The following is a 19,585-nucleotide window of genomic DNA, read 5'->3' on the forward strand; positions in this document are numbered from 1 at the left end:
AATAAAAGAAGTGTTGATATCAAAGAAATGTTTATTTTATCTATTAGAAATTTGACTATTATAGGCTTTATCTTTTTATTTTAAGTTATTTCATAGTTACTGTAACGGTTTGGTCTAATCTGTTCTTTTTTCGATTTTCACTGCGCAACAGCAACCCGCCATGTATCCAAAAACGAGGCAAAGTACTATCAAAACTAAGGCGTTACCTCACATACACGCTTAGATGTGAAAGGGTACTTAGCCAAAATGATTATCTTATAAGTCGCATGACGTCACGCCTCTGCAAAAATATTTTGTTTACTATGCAAAATTAACAATTGCAAACCTTTTAATAAACGAAAGCATTTTTTCAGATAACATTGATGCACTGATTTAGAATTAAAACTTATTATGAGTATTAATTGTCTAAGATTTAGCGAAATTAAATTTATAAGTAAAAATCACGAACAATTTTGCAATAAACAAATGTAATGCGTATTTGAATGTTATACGGAAAAACTAGTATCTTAAGAGAAAGGAGCAAGAATTTGACACATGGATAACTAATATTTTAACAAAGGTATCAATAAATAAAAAATTAATAATTTATTTCAACATGTAAAGTGATGTTACGAGATAGAGATCCAACTGTACATACTTGTAAACAATCATTTTGTAGTTACAAACCTCTAGGTTGCTTGTTATTAAATAAACCTGTACGTCATGCTGAGTTGTTTGAAAGCTCTTCAAAAGATAAAGAAAATAAGGCTATGCAGTCTCTATAATAATATGCAGATTTATCTGCATATTATTATAGAGACTGTCAGCCTTCGTGTCATGCTGGATATGGTGACAGCAGCACATTGACTAGGTCACAAGAAAGGTCAGTAAGGCACTATATAGTTAATGCTTTATTAGGCCCTGTACCATAATGACGTTGCGCAGAAAACTGGCGGAATTTTGTATCTAGTCGTATCTGGATTACGGTATCATAGTGTCTTCAGATGTGTATCAGGAGCAGCAAGTTTGTCTGCAGAGACTCAACAATACCTCCATTTGATATATTTTTGGTGAAAAGGGTGATAAGCATATCGCTTCCTATACGAAGCAACTATAGGTTGATTCCACGCTGATTCTCATAGCAACTATTCTACTGTTCCGCTCATACATAAAATTACTCGTGTGGGAAAACCAAAGTATTTAGCAGAATAATTCTCTTCTGACTAGCTTGGCTGCACTAGTAGAGAGAAACGGTCGAAGCTCAACATTCTCAGGGTGAGAACTGAGACTAGAACTGGTCTAGATTCTTACACATCTCTAGTATTTGCTTATAAAATTCCCTCCCTTCTTCTCTTCGAAATTCGCCATCGCTTGCTGTCTTCAGGGATGATGCATGTAGATACTTTCTTGCCCTTGACTCCTAAGTCTGTCTCGGAAATATGGCTTGTTTTCTTTAACTGTCTTCGATATATTATTTTTTGATTTGATAGTTTAATTTAATTTTTATACTGTAGATGATTGCATTATCAATCTCTCTCTCTAGATGGAAATAAATTGAAATAAATAAATAGTCCTACGAAGCTGTGATATACTACTTAGGATTGATTTTCTCTATTTCTGAATTTAACATGTTTTTATGACTTTTAAATTATTTGTTACTAATTGAGAGAATCTCTAGGTAATACTTAATTTATTGAATTTATTATTATCATCTAATAGGTCTTTGATCATATTATGTATTTTGTATTGTTCAAAAATGTATGTACTTTTGTCCCAGGGCTAATAAAGAATCTTTTATCTACCTAACTATTTATCTATTTCTCTGATTTACGTAAGATCAAATCTTGTATTTTACTGAACTTAAGAGCGCAACTGCATTATTAATTTAGTTAAATATAAATTAATTTGATTATTTCATTGATGATTTCACATTTAGTTCTGTTCGTTTTTCCATATCAAACCTCTCATTTATAAATTCTTATCCATTATTCACGTTGTAATTTTAAAATAAAGTTTGTATCCAAATTCCTAGTTCTGGCGGGCTACTAATAATAAACATTTAAATCCGAGAAAATACATTTAAATAATTGGCTCACGATGACTTAAAGCCCTTGAAAAGTATCGTGTTGCAAATTCAATATTATTTTATTTTCTTCAAGCAAAAAAAAACCATTATTATTGTTACGATATTCGCGGTATAATAATACCATATTACGATTGTTGCAGCCGAAAACACCTCTAAGTATCTCATAGGTGAAAAAAAGGGTGAAAAGGGGGTGAAAACACAAATTAGAGATGACTCAGGATGTCGTAACTTAGCTTACATTATTTTCTTACTCTAATAAACTAAACTTATTAAAAAAAAACTATTTTGAAATACGTGGAAGGTGCTAAATTAAAATACTTTGAGATCGTTTTTTTGCGTTTTCAACCCCTTTTTACCTCCTATGAGATACTTAGGGGTAGCTTGGCTTACATTATTTTCTTATCCTCATGAACTTATTTTTAAAAAACTGTACTAAAATCCGTGGAAAGTTACAAATGAAAATACTTTTAAACCGGTTTTGTGTTTTTCACCCCTTTCAAGATACACAGGGGTGGATATTTTCGAATGACGAAACTTGATATTTATTAGTTTTCGGCCGCAACAATCGTATTGTTGTAAGACACTTGAAAAATGAATTGAAAAGAGAACATAAATATCAAAGTTCGACAACGAAATATTAACAATCCTATAGATTTTAAGAGGAAGAGAATTCATGGAAATGGAACATTTGAAAAGTAAGTATCTCAAAGAAAAAATGAGCTATTTAAGCAAACTTAAAGGCATTTGAAAGGGCAATACTTCTACTTTACAATGCCGTTTGTAGTTTTTTGTGAACAAAGAATATGGCGATGCTACATAATCTTAATTATAAACTAAAACGTCAATTTTTAAACTTATAAGTTAGGATATCTCAAAAACCTGACGTGCTAGAGCAATTCTGTGACCAAATTTGGATTCAGCGGCAAAAAATTTACAAGAAATGATATGTTTCACTCAGGTTCAAAAATTTTGCTGAACTGTGTTATGAGTCTGTAATTGAAATTTTTTAATTTCAAATGACGAATCCAATGTCTCTTAACTGTCAATATAAAGTTCCGTAACTCAAACTCTTAAAGAAACCCAAATTTTATACACGTCAGCAAGAAATCATTGCACTCTCATGAGCTCTCGCTACAAACAGATATGTGGCAAGTTAATGTCTTACTCTGCGAATTGCGATGTAAACTAGACCTACCTAAAACTGTAAATATAAAAAAATAACGTAATTCGGAAGCTACAAGAAACCTCGCAAGCGCTGTGGCGGGTAGTTTATAAGAGTTTAAGGACTAAATCTTAGATCTTCGTATGACACCTATACGTAAATTCGGTGTCTTTATATGTTTGATAACTACAGCTGTAGAAGTGCCTAAAACATTTTGTCAAATTCTCGATAAACAACTTTTTAGCCCGTATTTCTACATCATAGGTAAATAAATATATTTTCAAAATATAAGTGAGCCTTATCCATTAGATTTATGTTGGTGGTATGCGTTGTTTATCATTAATTTAAATAACTTGAAACATTCAATATAGCAACTTACTTATGTAGAATATTTCGAAAATTGACGATTTTAAATAAAATACGTCAAAGTTAACTAACTTAACAAAGTTAAGTAGTCTACGTCGAAGTTTTAGCATCTATTTAGGAACTTAGTCTCAGCTCAGCGATGAGCATTCGGTCACCCATCCTAAACTTCTTTTTTTCCTATTCATAACGCATCTAGGTCTATTGTACACTTGTGGCTGTTCTATCATTATACCGTGTCCGAATTCCGCGTTCCAAAATCGTTTTGTTTAAAAGAGAGAAAATAAGTAAATTCTCAATTGATAATATGTAGCTATTTTCTGATCATACATTGATATTAGCCTCGGGAAGTACTAATTATATATTTTAAAGTACAATTCGATATTTAGCCTAGTAGTAAGAGCAGAAGTCCAAAGAAAGAGGTATTTTAACAAATATTGTTTATATTCTCATACTACTTTTTAAAGAATTAAGAAAAATGTAGACACGTCATAAATTGTCAAATCCTAATTAGTTTATTCTTATTTGAACTCTATAAGTCCATAGGTCATATGGTAAATTTAGTAAATTATAATTCTTGTTTGAATCATTTTAAATTCTTTATTATAGCTAGACAATGTCTAAAGCGTAATGCTGAATTAAAATGTCTACAGCAAATTGAACAGAATATAAAGAGTTGACGTTGTCGTTATTATCGTCAGCGGTAAATTTTGACACTTCAGCATTTGGTTCAGACCTATCTATATTAAAAAAGAATTAAAAACAATAAATATCAATCTATAAAATTATAATAATTAAACATACTTTGACACTTTCACAATTACTTTCAACATTTTCAGCATTAGACTGTGTTTGGACCGAAGTCAACTCTTGACATTTTGCTCTAGATATAATTATTTTATATTTATTGACTCATTTATTATCAGCTGTTCTAGCTATATTAAAGAATTTAAAATGTTTCAAACAAGAATTATAATTTACTAAATTTACCATATGAGTTACATGAATTTACAGAGTTCAGATAAGAATAAACTAATTAGGATTTGACAATTTATGACATGTCTACATTTTTCTTAATTCTTTAAAAAATAGTATGAGAATATAAACAATATTTGTTAAAATACCTCTTTCTTTGGACTTCTGCTCTTACTACTAGGCTAAATATCGAATTGTACTTTAAAATATATAATTAGTACTTCCCGAGGCTAACATCAATGTATGATCAGAAAATAGCTACATATTGTCAATTGAGAATTTACTTATTTTCCCTCGTTTAAACAAAACGAATTTGGAACGCGGAATTCGGACACGGTATGATGATAGAACAGCCGCAAGTGTACAATAGACCTAGATGCGTTACGAATAGGAAAAAAAGAAGTTTAGGATGGGTGACCGAATGCTCATCGCTGTCTCAGCTTTGAAAAATAAAAAATAGCGAATTAAGTGTGATGGTTTAAGATTTCAAAATCATTCAAAGTTGGTTTACATTTACTTCGTACCGAGTATCAAATCTTATTGGATACCTTTGAAAATAATCGAAAATTAAAAAGCAGTATTATGAATGTTTAGTGCAATTTATCAGTAACACACTCTTCAGAAAATTTATTAACAGTAACATTTGCCTTGATTTTGAAATAGTTACATTTAGATATTACTTTTCTTACATTGGTAAATATCGAACTGTGTCAGAAATTACTTTACGAAAACAAATCAGTAGTTTCGATATCTCAGAAAGTGAGCGTTGTAAAAGAAATATTAAGAATCCCTATATTTGAAATTTTGGTCGTGTTAGTGACCACATCAAAATAGTATCATTATAAATTTTACTTTACATTTAATTTTTCACGAGATCCTTTCATGGATTCCTTGATAGAGATTATTGTAAGAAAAGCAAATCGAGTGACTTTGAAGAAGAATATGAAGGAGATAAAATTTTAATTCGAATGTTAGTTCCAACAGTTATTCAAATTAATCTTATAATATCGAAGATACTGAAAATATACTATTTGGAATTTGATCAATCAAGTGTATATCTCACAGTGAATTACCTCTCACACATGTTGGGCCGAAGAATATTCCTGATACTGTATAAACGCCGGAAGATGTTCTCTTGATGTTTTTATTAATAGAAAATATCAAATTGATTAATGAACAAATTAATCTGTATTATTTTAACAAAATAATAAAAAAATTCAGGACAGATAGTTATAAAACATTTATTGCAAGTGGTAAAAAATAAAAATTATCATATTTATGCCGATAATTACTTCACTAGTAATGATTTGATGAGTATGTTATTTAAAGATGGAATTTTAACTTGTGGAACCGTTCGAAAGGAAAGAAAGATCTTTCTAACAATAAAAGAAGGGTGAAAATGTGAGTATAGTAAAAAGTGAATATCAATATTAGATGATAGTAACAGATGGTTGAAATAGCTAGATAAAAAAACAGTTCAATTTTTATCAAATGTTCATGATCCATCAGCTTTATCGGAGGTAGGAAGAAGACAAAAAGATAACTCAATGAAGACTATTGCTTGTCTTTATATAATTACAGATTATAATGTTCACATGAGATGTGTTGACGAATCAAATCAAATAAAATCATTTTATGAAATATAACGGCCGGGGCCGTTTTCGCGGAAGATTGTCCGCGTGCGAGGCCGAGCATGGCGAAGCGGGCGAGTGAGCGAGGAGTGAAGAGAGAGAGACAGAACGAGACTCGATCAGGCGCGTGCCGTAACAGAGAGTGGGGAGAGAAAACGATTTAGAGGGACTTAGACTTAGACCGGCGAGCTGGAAGGATCGTCACGTGCGCGCACGAACGAAAGAAAAAGGAGAGCGACCGGCAAGAGACAAAAGTGAAAGTGCGCAAGGAAGTAGAGACCATCCCCGAGGATCGCCGGAACATGTAGATCGTCACCTCGAGTGGGCAATCACCAGGGGCAGAACTTGCCCGCCCGAGCAAGGGCGACATCGCGGGCGACTAGCGAGAGGTAGTCTGTCTGCAGCAGCTACTTCACGGTGAGTTTCGTTGCGTTTGCAAGCGATTATTTAGCGTGCGATAGTTGCGCGAGCGAGCGTCTCTCTCTCTAAAATAACATTGATAGCGAAATCTCGGCACGCGATATTGTGTAGAAGATTTGCCTAAAAGAATAAAGCCCGATTTGACCTGCACTAGTGTTGTCGTTGTGTTGGGCGTACCTAGGAAGGCACCTCTGTCCCTTCCCACGCCCGTGATTAGAACCCACGCACGCTCTCGTGTTTAGCCGTGCTTTCGCGATCCCTTTTCAGGGCAGCACGTGCCCGCCCGTATTCGGCAGAACACCAGGAAGCGGCTAGCTGATCGGGGCGGCGGTGAGCCCCGCACCGAACAGCGAAAACAAAATTCTTAACGGATCGCGAAAATAATTTGATTATTTCACAGGCCGTTACAGAAATAATAAGGAAAAGCAATAAGTAGTAGCACCGTTATTCTGGTATCTTCTAGACGTTACTTTTTTTCAATTCTTTCATAATTTATAAATTGCTCAATTCTGATGAAGAATTAAAGTTAAACGAATTCTATTTGTCAGTTGTAGATGAATGGATAAGATCAAATATTAGAAATGCACTGGCAAAACTATGATCAATTGCAATAAATATTCCTTCATAAAAAAAAAGTTCAAATACCTGCAATTGTTTGAACGTCTCCTCGAAACATATACCCGGAGTTTATAAGGATAATAAAAAATACTGTGTTCTTTGCAGTACAGGCATGGGAATCTCTCTACACCAGATCTCACCGATTTCAGTAATCTTTTGATACGTTGTACGTCATAGACAAATAAATAATACGGGTTTTTTATCTGCTAAAACACACTTTAGAATCCGCCCTCAAAGCCTATCATTACAAATGAATTTTGCAATGTATCTCAAGTTCTAATTGATGTTTCAGAATGAAATAAATTTCATTTTAATTCTCACGTAAATGCAGAATTAGTGCATATAGTTCTAAAAATAAAGGCTACAATCCTTTTTTTTATTTACAATTATACAATTTTTGGACCAGTTTCTATGAAAAAAAAATTTTAAATGAGCCAAAAAAAAAAAAAAACTGTAAAAAATATAAAATATTGAAAAAAATTTGTTAGGCGTGAATTTATAATTTTACAGGTATTTTGAAAAATAATCTCGAACGAGTTAACTTTCTTGTGATAATTAAGTCATGATAATATTTTTTTCAGTTATTTTTTTGTCCGACTTAAAATTTTTTTTCATAAAAATAGGCAAAAAAATCGTAGAATTGTTAGTAAAAAATAAAGGTTGCATTCCTTATTTTTTCACTAATTTTGCATTTACATGAGAACTGAAATGAAATTGATTTTATCACAAAAGTTCAATTAGAAATGGAGATAAATTGCAAAATTCATTTTTGAGAGTGGACTTTGCCGAGGAATTTTACCCTCAAAGTGTTTTTCAGCAGATAAACCAAAAGTGTTACTTATTTTTCTACGATCTACAACATATCAAAAGAATATTGAAATCGGTGAGCTCGGATTGTGAAGCGGCCTCGTTAGACGAATCAAGTTCGATCAAGATTTTACTATACAATTTGAAATGTGACATTATATATCAATTCAGAGTAACTGCGTTGCTAAATATAAATAAATATTTTGCCGCAAAGTACAATGCGAAAGACCTTTACACACAAAGTTATATATTGATCTAACATTTTTATGTTTATAGTATTTAATCGACCATATTGAAATTAAAAAATTTGATTCTAGATTCGTAATAAACGATCCACAACACTTACATACAAAAACTGGAATCGACCTGCCTTGCTTTTGAAAGATTTTTTCTGCCATATTAAATTTAACACTTAGAATTTTGAAATTTTTCTTGCAAATTTGTAATCAGCGACTCCAAAAACATTCGTAGTCAATTTCATACCTAGGGTAACTGCTGGACAAAAATGTGTCCCTCAAAGAATTGAAATACAATTAATAATTCAAAAATCCTATCAAATAATCTTTCAATTTCCATTCATAGAATATCTAAGAATATTTGATGTGGAACAGATATTTATTGAATGCGTGATGTTTAACAACAATTATTAACTATTTTAAATAGGATTTATTTTTTTGGAGAAGGAAATTCGTTATTTTTTATATATTGTAACGGGGCGATTATTCGGGGAAGGAATGCCGCAGCGTACGTGACTGCGAGTGGGTGTTCGCGTCAGAAGGGCGCCGCGTTCATGTGCAAGATCACACATATGGGGGGAACGCTTGATCTTCGCCCGATGGCTGAGCCGACTTTCTATCTCGGTGAGGCTGTTCGATACAGATGCTGCCCCGTGAATTGCTCTTTTGACGTGAGAAGCCAAGAAACGGGTGATCGAAGAGTGCTAGAAAGGGAAAGGATTGCGAAAACTATGGCGATCGCAGCCGATGCGCTCGATGCTCGTGGGTTTCTTAGGCGAGGGACTTTGGGAAAATGACCGGCAAAAGATGGCTAGCTGTATTTTACTTGAAGCACCTCGGCTTTATTGAGCCGCCAGGTAACCGACACAGATCGTCTTTCGGATGATCGCTACAAAAGGCTTAACAACAGTCACAAAGTCAGACCCGATGCACGCGACCGATAAACGCGTTGTACGCGAGAGAGAGAGAAAGAAAATATACGCGAATCTAAGAAAAATCGCGCGCGCACTTTCACTCGCATACATTATAAATTAGACACTACCTTAGCTTTGTCGCTGGTCAGCCGAAAAAGCTTTACCGCTCCGTTCTTGCTGCCATCGCTGACGACGACGCTAGTATGGCCGCCTCTCGGTGAAGACTTCGCCCCCTTCGCGGCGCTGGATCTCGAGCTAGTCGAGCTCGAGATTGCACTCTAATACTTGAGGTAGGCTGCGGCTTAGCCAGCAGGTCGTTCTACACTATAGTACTCGTAAAATCGCCCGGGAAATTCGCCGCAACAATTCGCTGGAGATTCCACACTGTTGGTCACACGAATATGGCACTAGACCTGCCTTTTCTTGCCCACTCTATTAGTCAATACACCGAAGTCTGAGAAACGTTTGATTTGTTTTGAAATTAGGTGCAGTGACTAAAGCGGACAGAAAAGACTGCCGGTACGTGTGCGCGCCACCTCTCTGTCTCTTTCTCTCTCTATCTCGCGCTCTCTCGCTTGCCGCTTTATTCGCCCTGCAGCCGACGTCGCTTTGCCCACGCGATTCAATGTGCGAAACAAGGAATACTCGTTACAATAGAGAGCCACTTCCATATTATTTATAAAACGGTTTTTAAATTCTTAATTTATAGAATATCTTTTTTTACTGTGGATATAAGTATATACGATAACAAAATATATTAATTTATATTTATTCTGTAAGAATTATTTGATAACTCTGTACTATTATGAATACGATTTAGGACTAATATTATGTCGTGCAATTTTTTATGACTTTCATGGTAATACTGCTCAAAATAATACTGGAGCTACTGAAAAAGTACTGTTTTAAATTAAATGAAAAATACAAAAATACAAACATTTTTATCTTCATACTATTATAGACATATAACTACATTTCTGAATTTATTGTAATATAAAATTTTAAGCATGATTATAGTTTTAAATATCAAAAAGTGTACTCATCTAATTTAAATTTATCAAAGAAGATAAGATAAATAGGTTTTATATTGGTTAAAACAAACATAATGTTGCTTAAAAAAATTTTTATAGCACGAAATAATATTCGGCTGATACTGTAAGCAAAGCGAGAGCCGAGACACTTATCACCTCGCATTATAAACGCAATATCATTAATATAAATCGAGCTTCTTTTGTTTTGCAGTCTTGGTACTTCTAAAATTTCCTATTCTTATATTATTTTAAATGTACTTTCTGCATGAAAAAAAAGACAAAATAATTTGGTAAAGCTCCCGGCTGTTCGGTTTCATGTAACTGCGACACTAGTCTATTATACACGATGTAAATTACTTGATTGTTATTTTCTTCTTGACAACATAATATAAATCGCATACTCTAAAATATAATTTATGGCTACAAAAAAACTAATTTTAAGATTATTATAATTTCAATAAATTTTAATGCCTTATACGATATATAACCGTTAAATAAATTAGTCATAGTTTTTGTACCTTATATTCTGGATTATCGATCATAGGAGCTTCCCATTCTCCATCCATTTCATCGTCCCAATCGTCTGGTTTTGCTGCTTCAGGATCGGGTATGTGTTCTGGTTTATCCCAATCTTCAGGCTTCTTATCATTTGTATCTGATATTGTTGGCTTATCATCCCAATCTTCAGGTTTAGATTGAGATGGGTCTTTTATTTTTTTTGGTGGGAGAAAATCCCAGTCAGTTTCTAATTCACCTGATTCTACTTTTTCATTGTCAATCAAAACCTAAAAAAGTTATTTTATTTTTTTAGGCACATTCATTTAATCCTTCTGTTAAATATTCGTTTTTATATAGAAATATAAAAATATTCACTGGTTTAGATTTAACCTTAAACTGAAGGTTTCAGTTATGATTCGTGTAAAACTTCTCTCACTATTTCATAAATAATAGGGGAGGTTTAAGTCTATATACTAATAACTATATTGAACCAAGACTCATAATCAAAAGACTGCCTACGTAGTGTACCTCTGCAGCATTCCACATGAATGTAATTTTGGAAATAATAATTTATATACGAAGTAATAATAATAACAATAATATTAGAATTTTCGATTATCATTTTTATAGAAATTTGGTGACGAATATTATTGTACGAAATACTAAATTTTTGTATTTTAAACTATATTTTATTTCAAAATACTTATAATAGACAAACAAAGTTACTAGGAAAATCATTTTTTTTTCTCACCACAGATTTCACTCAAGCAATATTTTATTAAAGCTAAAAAAATATTTACATTTGCAAAAGTTCATTCAGCGTTTGACCGCTGAGGTGTGCAGATGTACCAGCACGGCGTTCTACCCGAAAACTTGAAGTATTAGTCAATCACTCAAGTGACAGTTAAATTCAAAATTTAATTTAATAAACTTAGATAAAAATTAAAAAAAACGGCTGAAATAGCCACTCAGTCAGGAGATGACAAGAGCACTCCTAATGAAAACAACGAAAATTGGAAAATCGCAAGCGGCAAAAAACAGAGAAACAGCCCAGTAATTTGAGATACCATTATATATAGGTACACAACATGAAATGATTAGGGTAGTCGGGAAGGGTTGCAAGGGTTGATAAGGGGTGAGAAATCGATATGACTAAAAGTCGTTGTTTTTTATTACAATCCATCAAAAAGGGAATTTTAGAGAATGACAAATTCAAATTCGGTAGATAAAAAGTACAGAAACATTCCCTTTTTGATGGATTGTAATAAAAAACGACTTTCTGTCATATCGATTTCTCACCCCTTATCAACCCTTGCAACCCTCCCCTACTACCATAATCATTTCGTGTTGTATATCTATATGTAATGGTATCTTAAATTATATTTCAGATGTATATCTCATAAAAAAATCATGTTAGTTTGAGCAAAATCAAATAAATTTGGCGTCGAGGCCTTCGTGTCACGTTTTGGTCACAAATTTTCTTGTTTTTTGAGATTCAACCCCAAATAGCGAATTTTTGGAGTGTTGCAGGAGGAATCTAATTAAAAAATCTTATAGATCAGCCAATTTTACCCCTAAAATGACTATTGCAATGTAGCAGAAACGAAAATTTTCGTTCTGGCAAATACGTCACAAAACTACCATTAACACTTTTTACAATTGGAAATGAACATGATGAATACCAGAAAATTTACAAAGCAAACCGACTATTGAATACGGTAATCAAGTTCGAGCCATCGAATGTTACAAGAGAAATTCCTCAATGTCAAAACTGCCAAGAATACGGGCATACAATAAACTATTGTTACAAAAGTGCTGTGTATGTGAAATATGCTGAACAACACTAAACTAAAAAATGTCCAATTAAACAAAAAATAAAATAAGTAACATGTACAAATTGTAAAGGAAATCACACCATAAACTATATAGGATGCCCAGTTCGTAAGCAGTTACAGTAAAAACTGTTTCCTGGGCTACGAGAAAAAACGTTAAATCAAAACAGTATTTAAGTTCATCAAAATTCAAATTCAACTTTAAATGCTAACGTCAATAGAGTTAGACAAAATATGCACAGGTAATATCAAAGCAAAACAATCAGCGTGAGATATAAATATCAAAACAAACAGTTGTTCAAACAGAGCTAAGTAGACATACTAACCAAGTAAACACAAATAATCAACTCGAACATATGATGGAGTTGCTGTTGCAAATAATGGATACTATGTTAAATCTCTTAACTGTACTACTAAATAAATCAGCTTAATGAGCCATCTAATACTCGCTATTTAGAACGCAAACGGTCTTATGAAGAGGTGTAACGTTGGGTCTTAATTTTAGGTATTTACAAGAAGTTTTTTTTAATTAAGAGTTTCATACTTATTTCCCTAATTACGGGTACAATTTAGGTTGTACGAAAATAGGATAGGAAAAGATCTTTCTACATCAGAAGGAGAAAAAAGCCCGTAATTCAAAAGCCGAACAGATGGTCCGCGATACGGAACGCTCTTCTCTTTGTTGCGCTCATGCCGAAATTACGCAGAAAATCATAAAGAGTTTTTTGACTACGTTTAGATGTAGCGTAAGGAGGCTGCGAAATGTCATCTACATTATGCTTTATGATTTTTCTAACGGATCTCGGCTTTTAAGAAACTCAAAAAATTAACATGAAAAAAAAAACGTATTACAAAATTTAATGATGTCAAGAAGCAAAATATGCGAAAATATACAGGGTGGGCCATTTTAATAGATCCACTCAAATATCTTCGAAAATAACCAGTAAAAAAATGGTTTTTTACAAAAGTTGTCACGGACGAAGGGAGGCCGTCTAACTGTAAAGTTGGTTTTGAACTTTACTTTACCTTGAACTTTACTTTCAAGGTCATTTGGGTTGAAAAGGTTTTTTTCAAACCCCTATTTTTGACATTGGATTCTGAAACAGCAAGAAATTTTATATTCAAAATGATATTTCCAAAATGTTTTTATGACCCTTACAAAGTCATATCAAGGTCACATTCTAAAAATAATGTCGTTTCTATTTAATAGCATTTTCTGATAGAGTAATCCTGATTGATGTACTTTCACGAGAAATAACTTAAGAACTCAATAACCTAAATAACTCAAATAACCCAATAATCAATAACTAAGAACTTCAAAAACTGATGACCTAATAACATTGTAGTCCAATAACTAAGGATCCAATGACATAAGAAATAGCTCCAATAACCCCAATAAATAATAACCCTCATGACTTAATAACTAATAACCCTCATAACTTAATAACTAATAACCCTCATAACTTAACCCATTAAGTGGCAAACGTCTATGGCTGCAATACTTCGATTTAACATTATGCCATTCGTACAATTCTCAATAGATTTGGATGAAATTTGGTTTCCTTATGTTTTTGTGTATGCTCTTTCTAAAAATCACCAAGCTTTTTCAACAACTTGATAGAAAAAAAAATATGGCCGATTTTTTCGAAAAAATTCCAAATTTTTTTCAATTTTTCTCTAATATTCGCTCTGCTGAAAAGAAATGGACCCTAAAATAGGCTCCCTAAATAATATTTTTCGCAACATGGGACAATTATCTTTCAAGCGCATTCGACCTTATTAAAAAATGTTGATTAGAAAAAAAAATATGGCGGTTTTTGTATCGTAGTGTAATTTAGAAATTCATGATTTTTTTACTCAAAAAATGTCAACTTTTGGAAAAATTGTTGTAGAACAAAAAGTGCTTAGAATTGATCGAGGAACACGTGTGAATTTTTACTAAATAATTTGGAAAATTTTTGGAAAATTGAAAATTTGAATTTCCCGAAAATCCAAAAATATTTATACTTTTTTTTGGAAGTGCTTATTTTTGCCAATTTTAAGTAAATGTATGTGTTATAACATTTTTTAATAAGTATTTTTCATTATTTTGAGCAGAAGAGTTCTATAATAGTTCATTTTTAGAAATATTTGTTTACTTCAAATTACTAATTTTACATATGTTATGAATAAAGGCCTTGGCCGTAACACATTACTAAGTAAGTTTTATAAAATAATAATAATAAACTTCAGTTTTAATTTATAAAAATCAATTACAAAAATATCATAATCTTATATCTATTGTCGATATTTTATTGTAGCATTTGCTATTTTGAAAAATGTAATTCGAGTTACCCCTGCAATTTTACTACAGCGATATTTTGAAAGCCTTTTAGAAGGGATTTATTTCAAACAAAATTTCTTTTTGTGTGAAAGTATATTTTCAAAAAATTTAGGATTTTATTATTGTCGTATGCCGTGTAGTTTATCAACTTAACATTTTTAGTTTGAGGTGGTGTGATATCCAACCATTTCATTCAAATATTTTGTAAACCTTAAAAGGCAATTACTTATAATTAAGTTTTTTCTTTTTAATTTTGGTTTTCTCAAATAATTGCTGGTATTATGTCTGGAAAAAAACGCATTTTACCTCAAAGAAGGTGTAATAAAAATAAAAAACAAATTGCATTTTCAAGTGAATCTTGTGAAGTGTCTGAAAATGATGACACGGTAGATGTTGTTATGCTACCACATCCTGAGAGTTCAGATTCAGAATCGGAAAACGAATCTAACAATTCTGAAGATGTTAGTGATGAAGATAATGATGACGAAAATGAAGATAATGCTGATGAAAATGACGACGCTGATGATGAAAACGATGTTCAAGAAATTGTTGAAAAATTGTTATCGTACCATGAATTTAAAAAAGGGTAACTCTAACACTCAGAAACGTTTGCAAGAAGATCATGTATACGATTGGACAGATGGAGAGAAAAAGTATGATGAAATTCCATCTAATAACTATTTGTTAAAAGATAAAGATCGTAAAATGATTGCTAATAGTACCGCTGTTGAATTATTTGAAATGTTCTTTTGTAAAAATATAAAAGAATATATCATTGAAGCTTCAAAATTTAACGGTTTAGATATAACAATAGAAGAACTAAATAAATTTGTTGCCATTATTATTCTTTCTGCGTTCAACAAAAGAACATCTGAAAAAGATTATTGGTCCAAAAATGAGTTACTCGAGTCCCCAGTAGTTAGATCATTGATGTCGTTGAAAAAGTTTTTGAAAATCAAATCAAAAATCAAATGCTCCAAACCTACAGATAAAAATGAAAAAGATCGTGCTTGGAGAGTTAGAGCTATATTAGAAATTTTTAGGAAAAATATAAAACAGTTTGGTTTTTTTCAGACAGGATTATCCATAGACGAAATGATGATTAAATTTTTTGGTAGACTGTTGATCAAACAATTTATAAAAAATAAACCAACTCGATGGGGAATAAAAGAGTTTGGAATTTGTGGTGCTGATGGATACCTCTTTGACTGTGATATATACTGTGTCAAAGGCACTCATAATGATGAATTGTCAAGTATTGCTCTAGGAAGCCAAGCTGTTTTATCTATGAGCGAAGCTTTACTTTCATCAATTTCTAGAAAGAAAATTGAAGAATATCATCTTTGGTTTGATAATTACTACACAAATCTAGACTTACTTGTTCATTTAAAAAAGCTTGGCTTACGAGCTACTGGTGTAATTAGGAAAGATCGTATACCAGTAAAAAATAAAATTGATAAAAAAACTCCTCGTGGAACTTTGTAACACGTACGTTAATAATTTAAGCCCGAACAACGTTGCGTCACAAATTATTTAAGGGGAAAGGCTCGGAAGGCGCATTCGCTTCGTCGCGAAAACTTAACGAGGGCTATGTCGTCTGGTAATATAGATAATCGCAATTTAATCAATTATAAGAGAGACAGGTTCGAACAGAATAAACTCATCAATTCTAATATTTTTCTCTTTATTGCTACAATACTATACATTCGGCGTTTGACGTGTGCGTCGGCCGAGTCCGGGCTAAGTTCGTTCCGTGTGAATTAACGCACAGGAAACAGAACGTCACCTTACAATTTGTCCCGCGAATTCCGCGAGGGCGATGCGAGTTCACGCATCTAACCACTCGTCCGCGTCCGGCCTATGATGCTCAGAGAGGGAGAGAAATCGAGGCGCGCACCGATAAACTAAAAAGGGTACCTGACCTTGAGAGGGAGCGCTGCTGCGGAAGTCCACGTCCTCTGAGAGAGCGATGTAGTCCTCGAAAGGCAGGATTCTCGATGCAGCCGATCTTCCCTCTTGCTGATGGTCGCTATGGTACTCAACCGCACAAACACTCGTTATGGTCGCGAAGCTTGACTAGATGGCAACTAATTGCCGGTCAAAACTCTACTGCTCGCGATCTCGCGGCTTCCGCGCTTTCTTACGCGCCCCTCCCTATAGGTACTCAAAACGGCCGAGCGCCGCCGGCTACGCACACATGTGCGGCTCATGCCGGCGACACTATTTCTCTCTCTCCTCCTCTGCTCTCCGCCTATGCCTATCCCTCCAGCGCCAGGCATCTCCGCCAATCAGGAATCAGACCTGCAACAAAGCCACATCGTGCGTCGATACTCGGTTTTACTCAATCAAGACCGATGTGGCAGCGGCTCAGGGGAAGGCACGCGGAAGAGAGAGAGAGGCGAACAGGGCGATCGAATCCAACGATCGATTCGCCCATCACAACTTTTAAAGTTCAATATGAAAAAAATAGCGGAATGAACTTCGTAACCGTGGTAGATTCTAAACAAGTTTCGATTATTTCAATTTCAGCTGGTGTTACACCAACAAAAGAAGTGAAACGCTACCCCAAAGAAAAAAAAAAGAGAACTGACATTTCTATGCCACTTGTGTTTTCACTTTACAACTTATTTATGAGAGGTGTTGACCCACACGAATTTGAGCCTACCTATCAGAAGAAGAGCTTGCAATGGACAAGGATGTGCTACTCGTACGTTTTACATGTGCAAAGAGTGTAAAAAGTATTATTGTAGTCAATGCTTTGCTAATTTACACAAGTAAATAATTGGTAACAAATGATTGTCAAAAAGAAATATTTCTAAAAACATAAAAATTGAATACAAAAAAATACAAAAAAATAAAAATTACAAAATACAAAAATACAAACAAAAATACAAACAAAAAAACTATTAAAGTGGAGTTTTTTTTAATTTAAAAATTTTTATTTAGCTGCGTAAATTCGCAAAACTTGGATTGTATTTCCGTTACATTTTCGGTTGAATTCAAATACATACCAGCCATAAAATCACTAAGAATTGTCAAAAAAACATGTTTAGAGAGAAACTTAATTATTATAAAATTTTTCAAAAATTTTCAATTTTTTATTTTTAAAAAAATTTTCAAATTTCAAAAATTCTCACATGTTTCTTGACCACTTTTAAGCACTTTTTGTTCTATAATATTTTTTTCAAAAGTTGATATTTTTCGAGTAAAAAAATCATGAATTTCTATATTACACTACGATACAAAAATCGCCATATTTTTTTTTTAATCAACATTTTTTAATAAAGTCGAATGCGCTTGAAAGATAATTGTCCCATGTTAAATTAATTAAAAAATTATTTGGAGTACTAATATATGTTTTTTTAAAAGTAGTGGTTGAATTGCGCAGTCATCGACATATGTTGCTATTTGATTATGGATGTTAATTTCTACAAAGGGAGTAATCTCATATTCGCCCTCACTGGTTATTTCTTCAAACTCTGGATGTATTTGAAATATATCTAATATGTGTACTTCACTCATCAAAGCCAACGTGAACGCTCGAATGAAGCCACTACTTGCAGTTTTGATACCGAATGGCACACGTATGTACTGGTACATTCTTCCCTTGAAAATAAAGGCTGTTAGTGGACGAGATTCTCTATCTAAAAGAATCTGCCAGTACCCCATGGTCATGTCTATCTTAGATTCTTTAGATTTATAATGATTCTAGAATCATTATCCAAAAAATAATAAGAAATATATCCTATTCTTCCAGGACAATTGGCCGAATTTTTAAGCTCATGGTGAAACCTCAAAAATGGCAAATTTCCATTGATGATATCTTGATGAAAAAAAATGATATCTTAAATTTGAAAAATGGGTTTTGAAGGGTAAGAGTGCTTCTTTAAGATGCCGTCAACCGTTTTTGAAAAGAATATAAACTCACGATGTAATCAAGCCTTGAATATGGCCAAAAAACGTGTTTTTTCGACCTGTAGGGGACGATTACTCAAAAACCTGACGTGATGAAGCAATTCTGACGACGGATTCTAATTCTACGCCAAAAATTACTTCGGAAATGACCCTCAGTTGCAAAAGAACAAAACCTTGCAGGCCTGTGTAATTGATTATTAAGCCTACACTCAAGTTGAAATCGTTTCCGAAAATTAGTTTCGTGGTTAAGTATGGTACTATGAAGAAAACAAATTCAAAGGTTTGTCCATCTATACTAATTTGAAGTAATGTTTGTTTTTTAATTGTTGTTGATTTTTTGCCAATTGCCACTGTGACCATCATATTTGTAACAGGCAATTCTAATAAATTTTGTTTTATATTAACTTCATTATAAAAATTTTCTGATATGGCACTAATTTGACTACCTGTATCTATCAATGACCATATGTTTTTATTACTTATTTTACATAATATGTGAGGAGAAGGCGGAACTCCTTTGAATATACTTTTATCGTTTTGGCCCTTATTTTTTAAATCTTGACTAAGCTCCTCTACTATATCGTTATTATGTTGACGCGCTGACGGACCATATTCCAACGCGCCTAGTTTGAGTTTAAATAGTTATTGGTATTTGTACTAGACTATCTTTCGCTGTTACCTACTGACGGTGGGGGAAAGCGAGTATCAGGCATTGATATTTGTGTGTTGTGAGTTATTATAATTTTCATTAGATTGCTTATTATCATTTGGGATGTTTTGATACCCATTCGCCCC

At 33.1% G+C, this 19,585-nt stretch overlaps 1 protein-coding gene across 1 annotated transcript in view; it reads right to left on the reverse strand.

The window, feature by feature from the left end:
• LOC131675581 (calreticulin) overlaps window positions 1-19,585 on the reverse strand; it is a gene marked incomplete at its 3' end in the record, with an annotated part of 262,526 nt that overhangs the window by 102,358 nt on the left and 140,583 nt on the right. The window contains exon 5 of the mRNA XM_058954615.1: window positions 10,741-11,007. Coding sequence (XP_058810598.1) covers window positions 10,741-11,007 — 267 coding nt within the window. The remainder of the gene's footprint in view (window positions 1-10,740; window positions 11,008-19,585) is intronic.

This window comes from Phymastichus coffea, unplaced genomic scaffold, assembly GCF_024137745.1.
Source record: "Phymastichus coffea isolate CEN01 unplaced genomic scaffold, Cenicafe_Pcof_1.1 PCOF00026, whole genome shotgun sequence".
Classification (NCBI taxonomy): Eukaryota; Metazoa; Arthropoda; class Insecta; order Hymenoptera; family Eulophidae; genus Phymastichus; species Phymastichus coffea.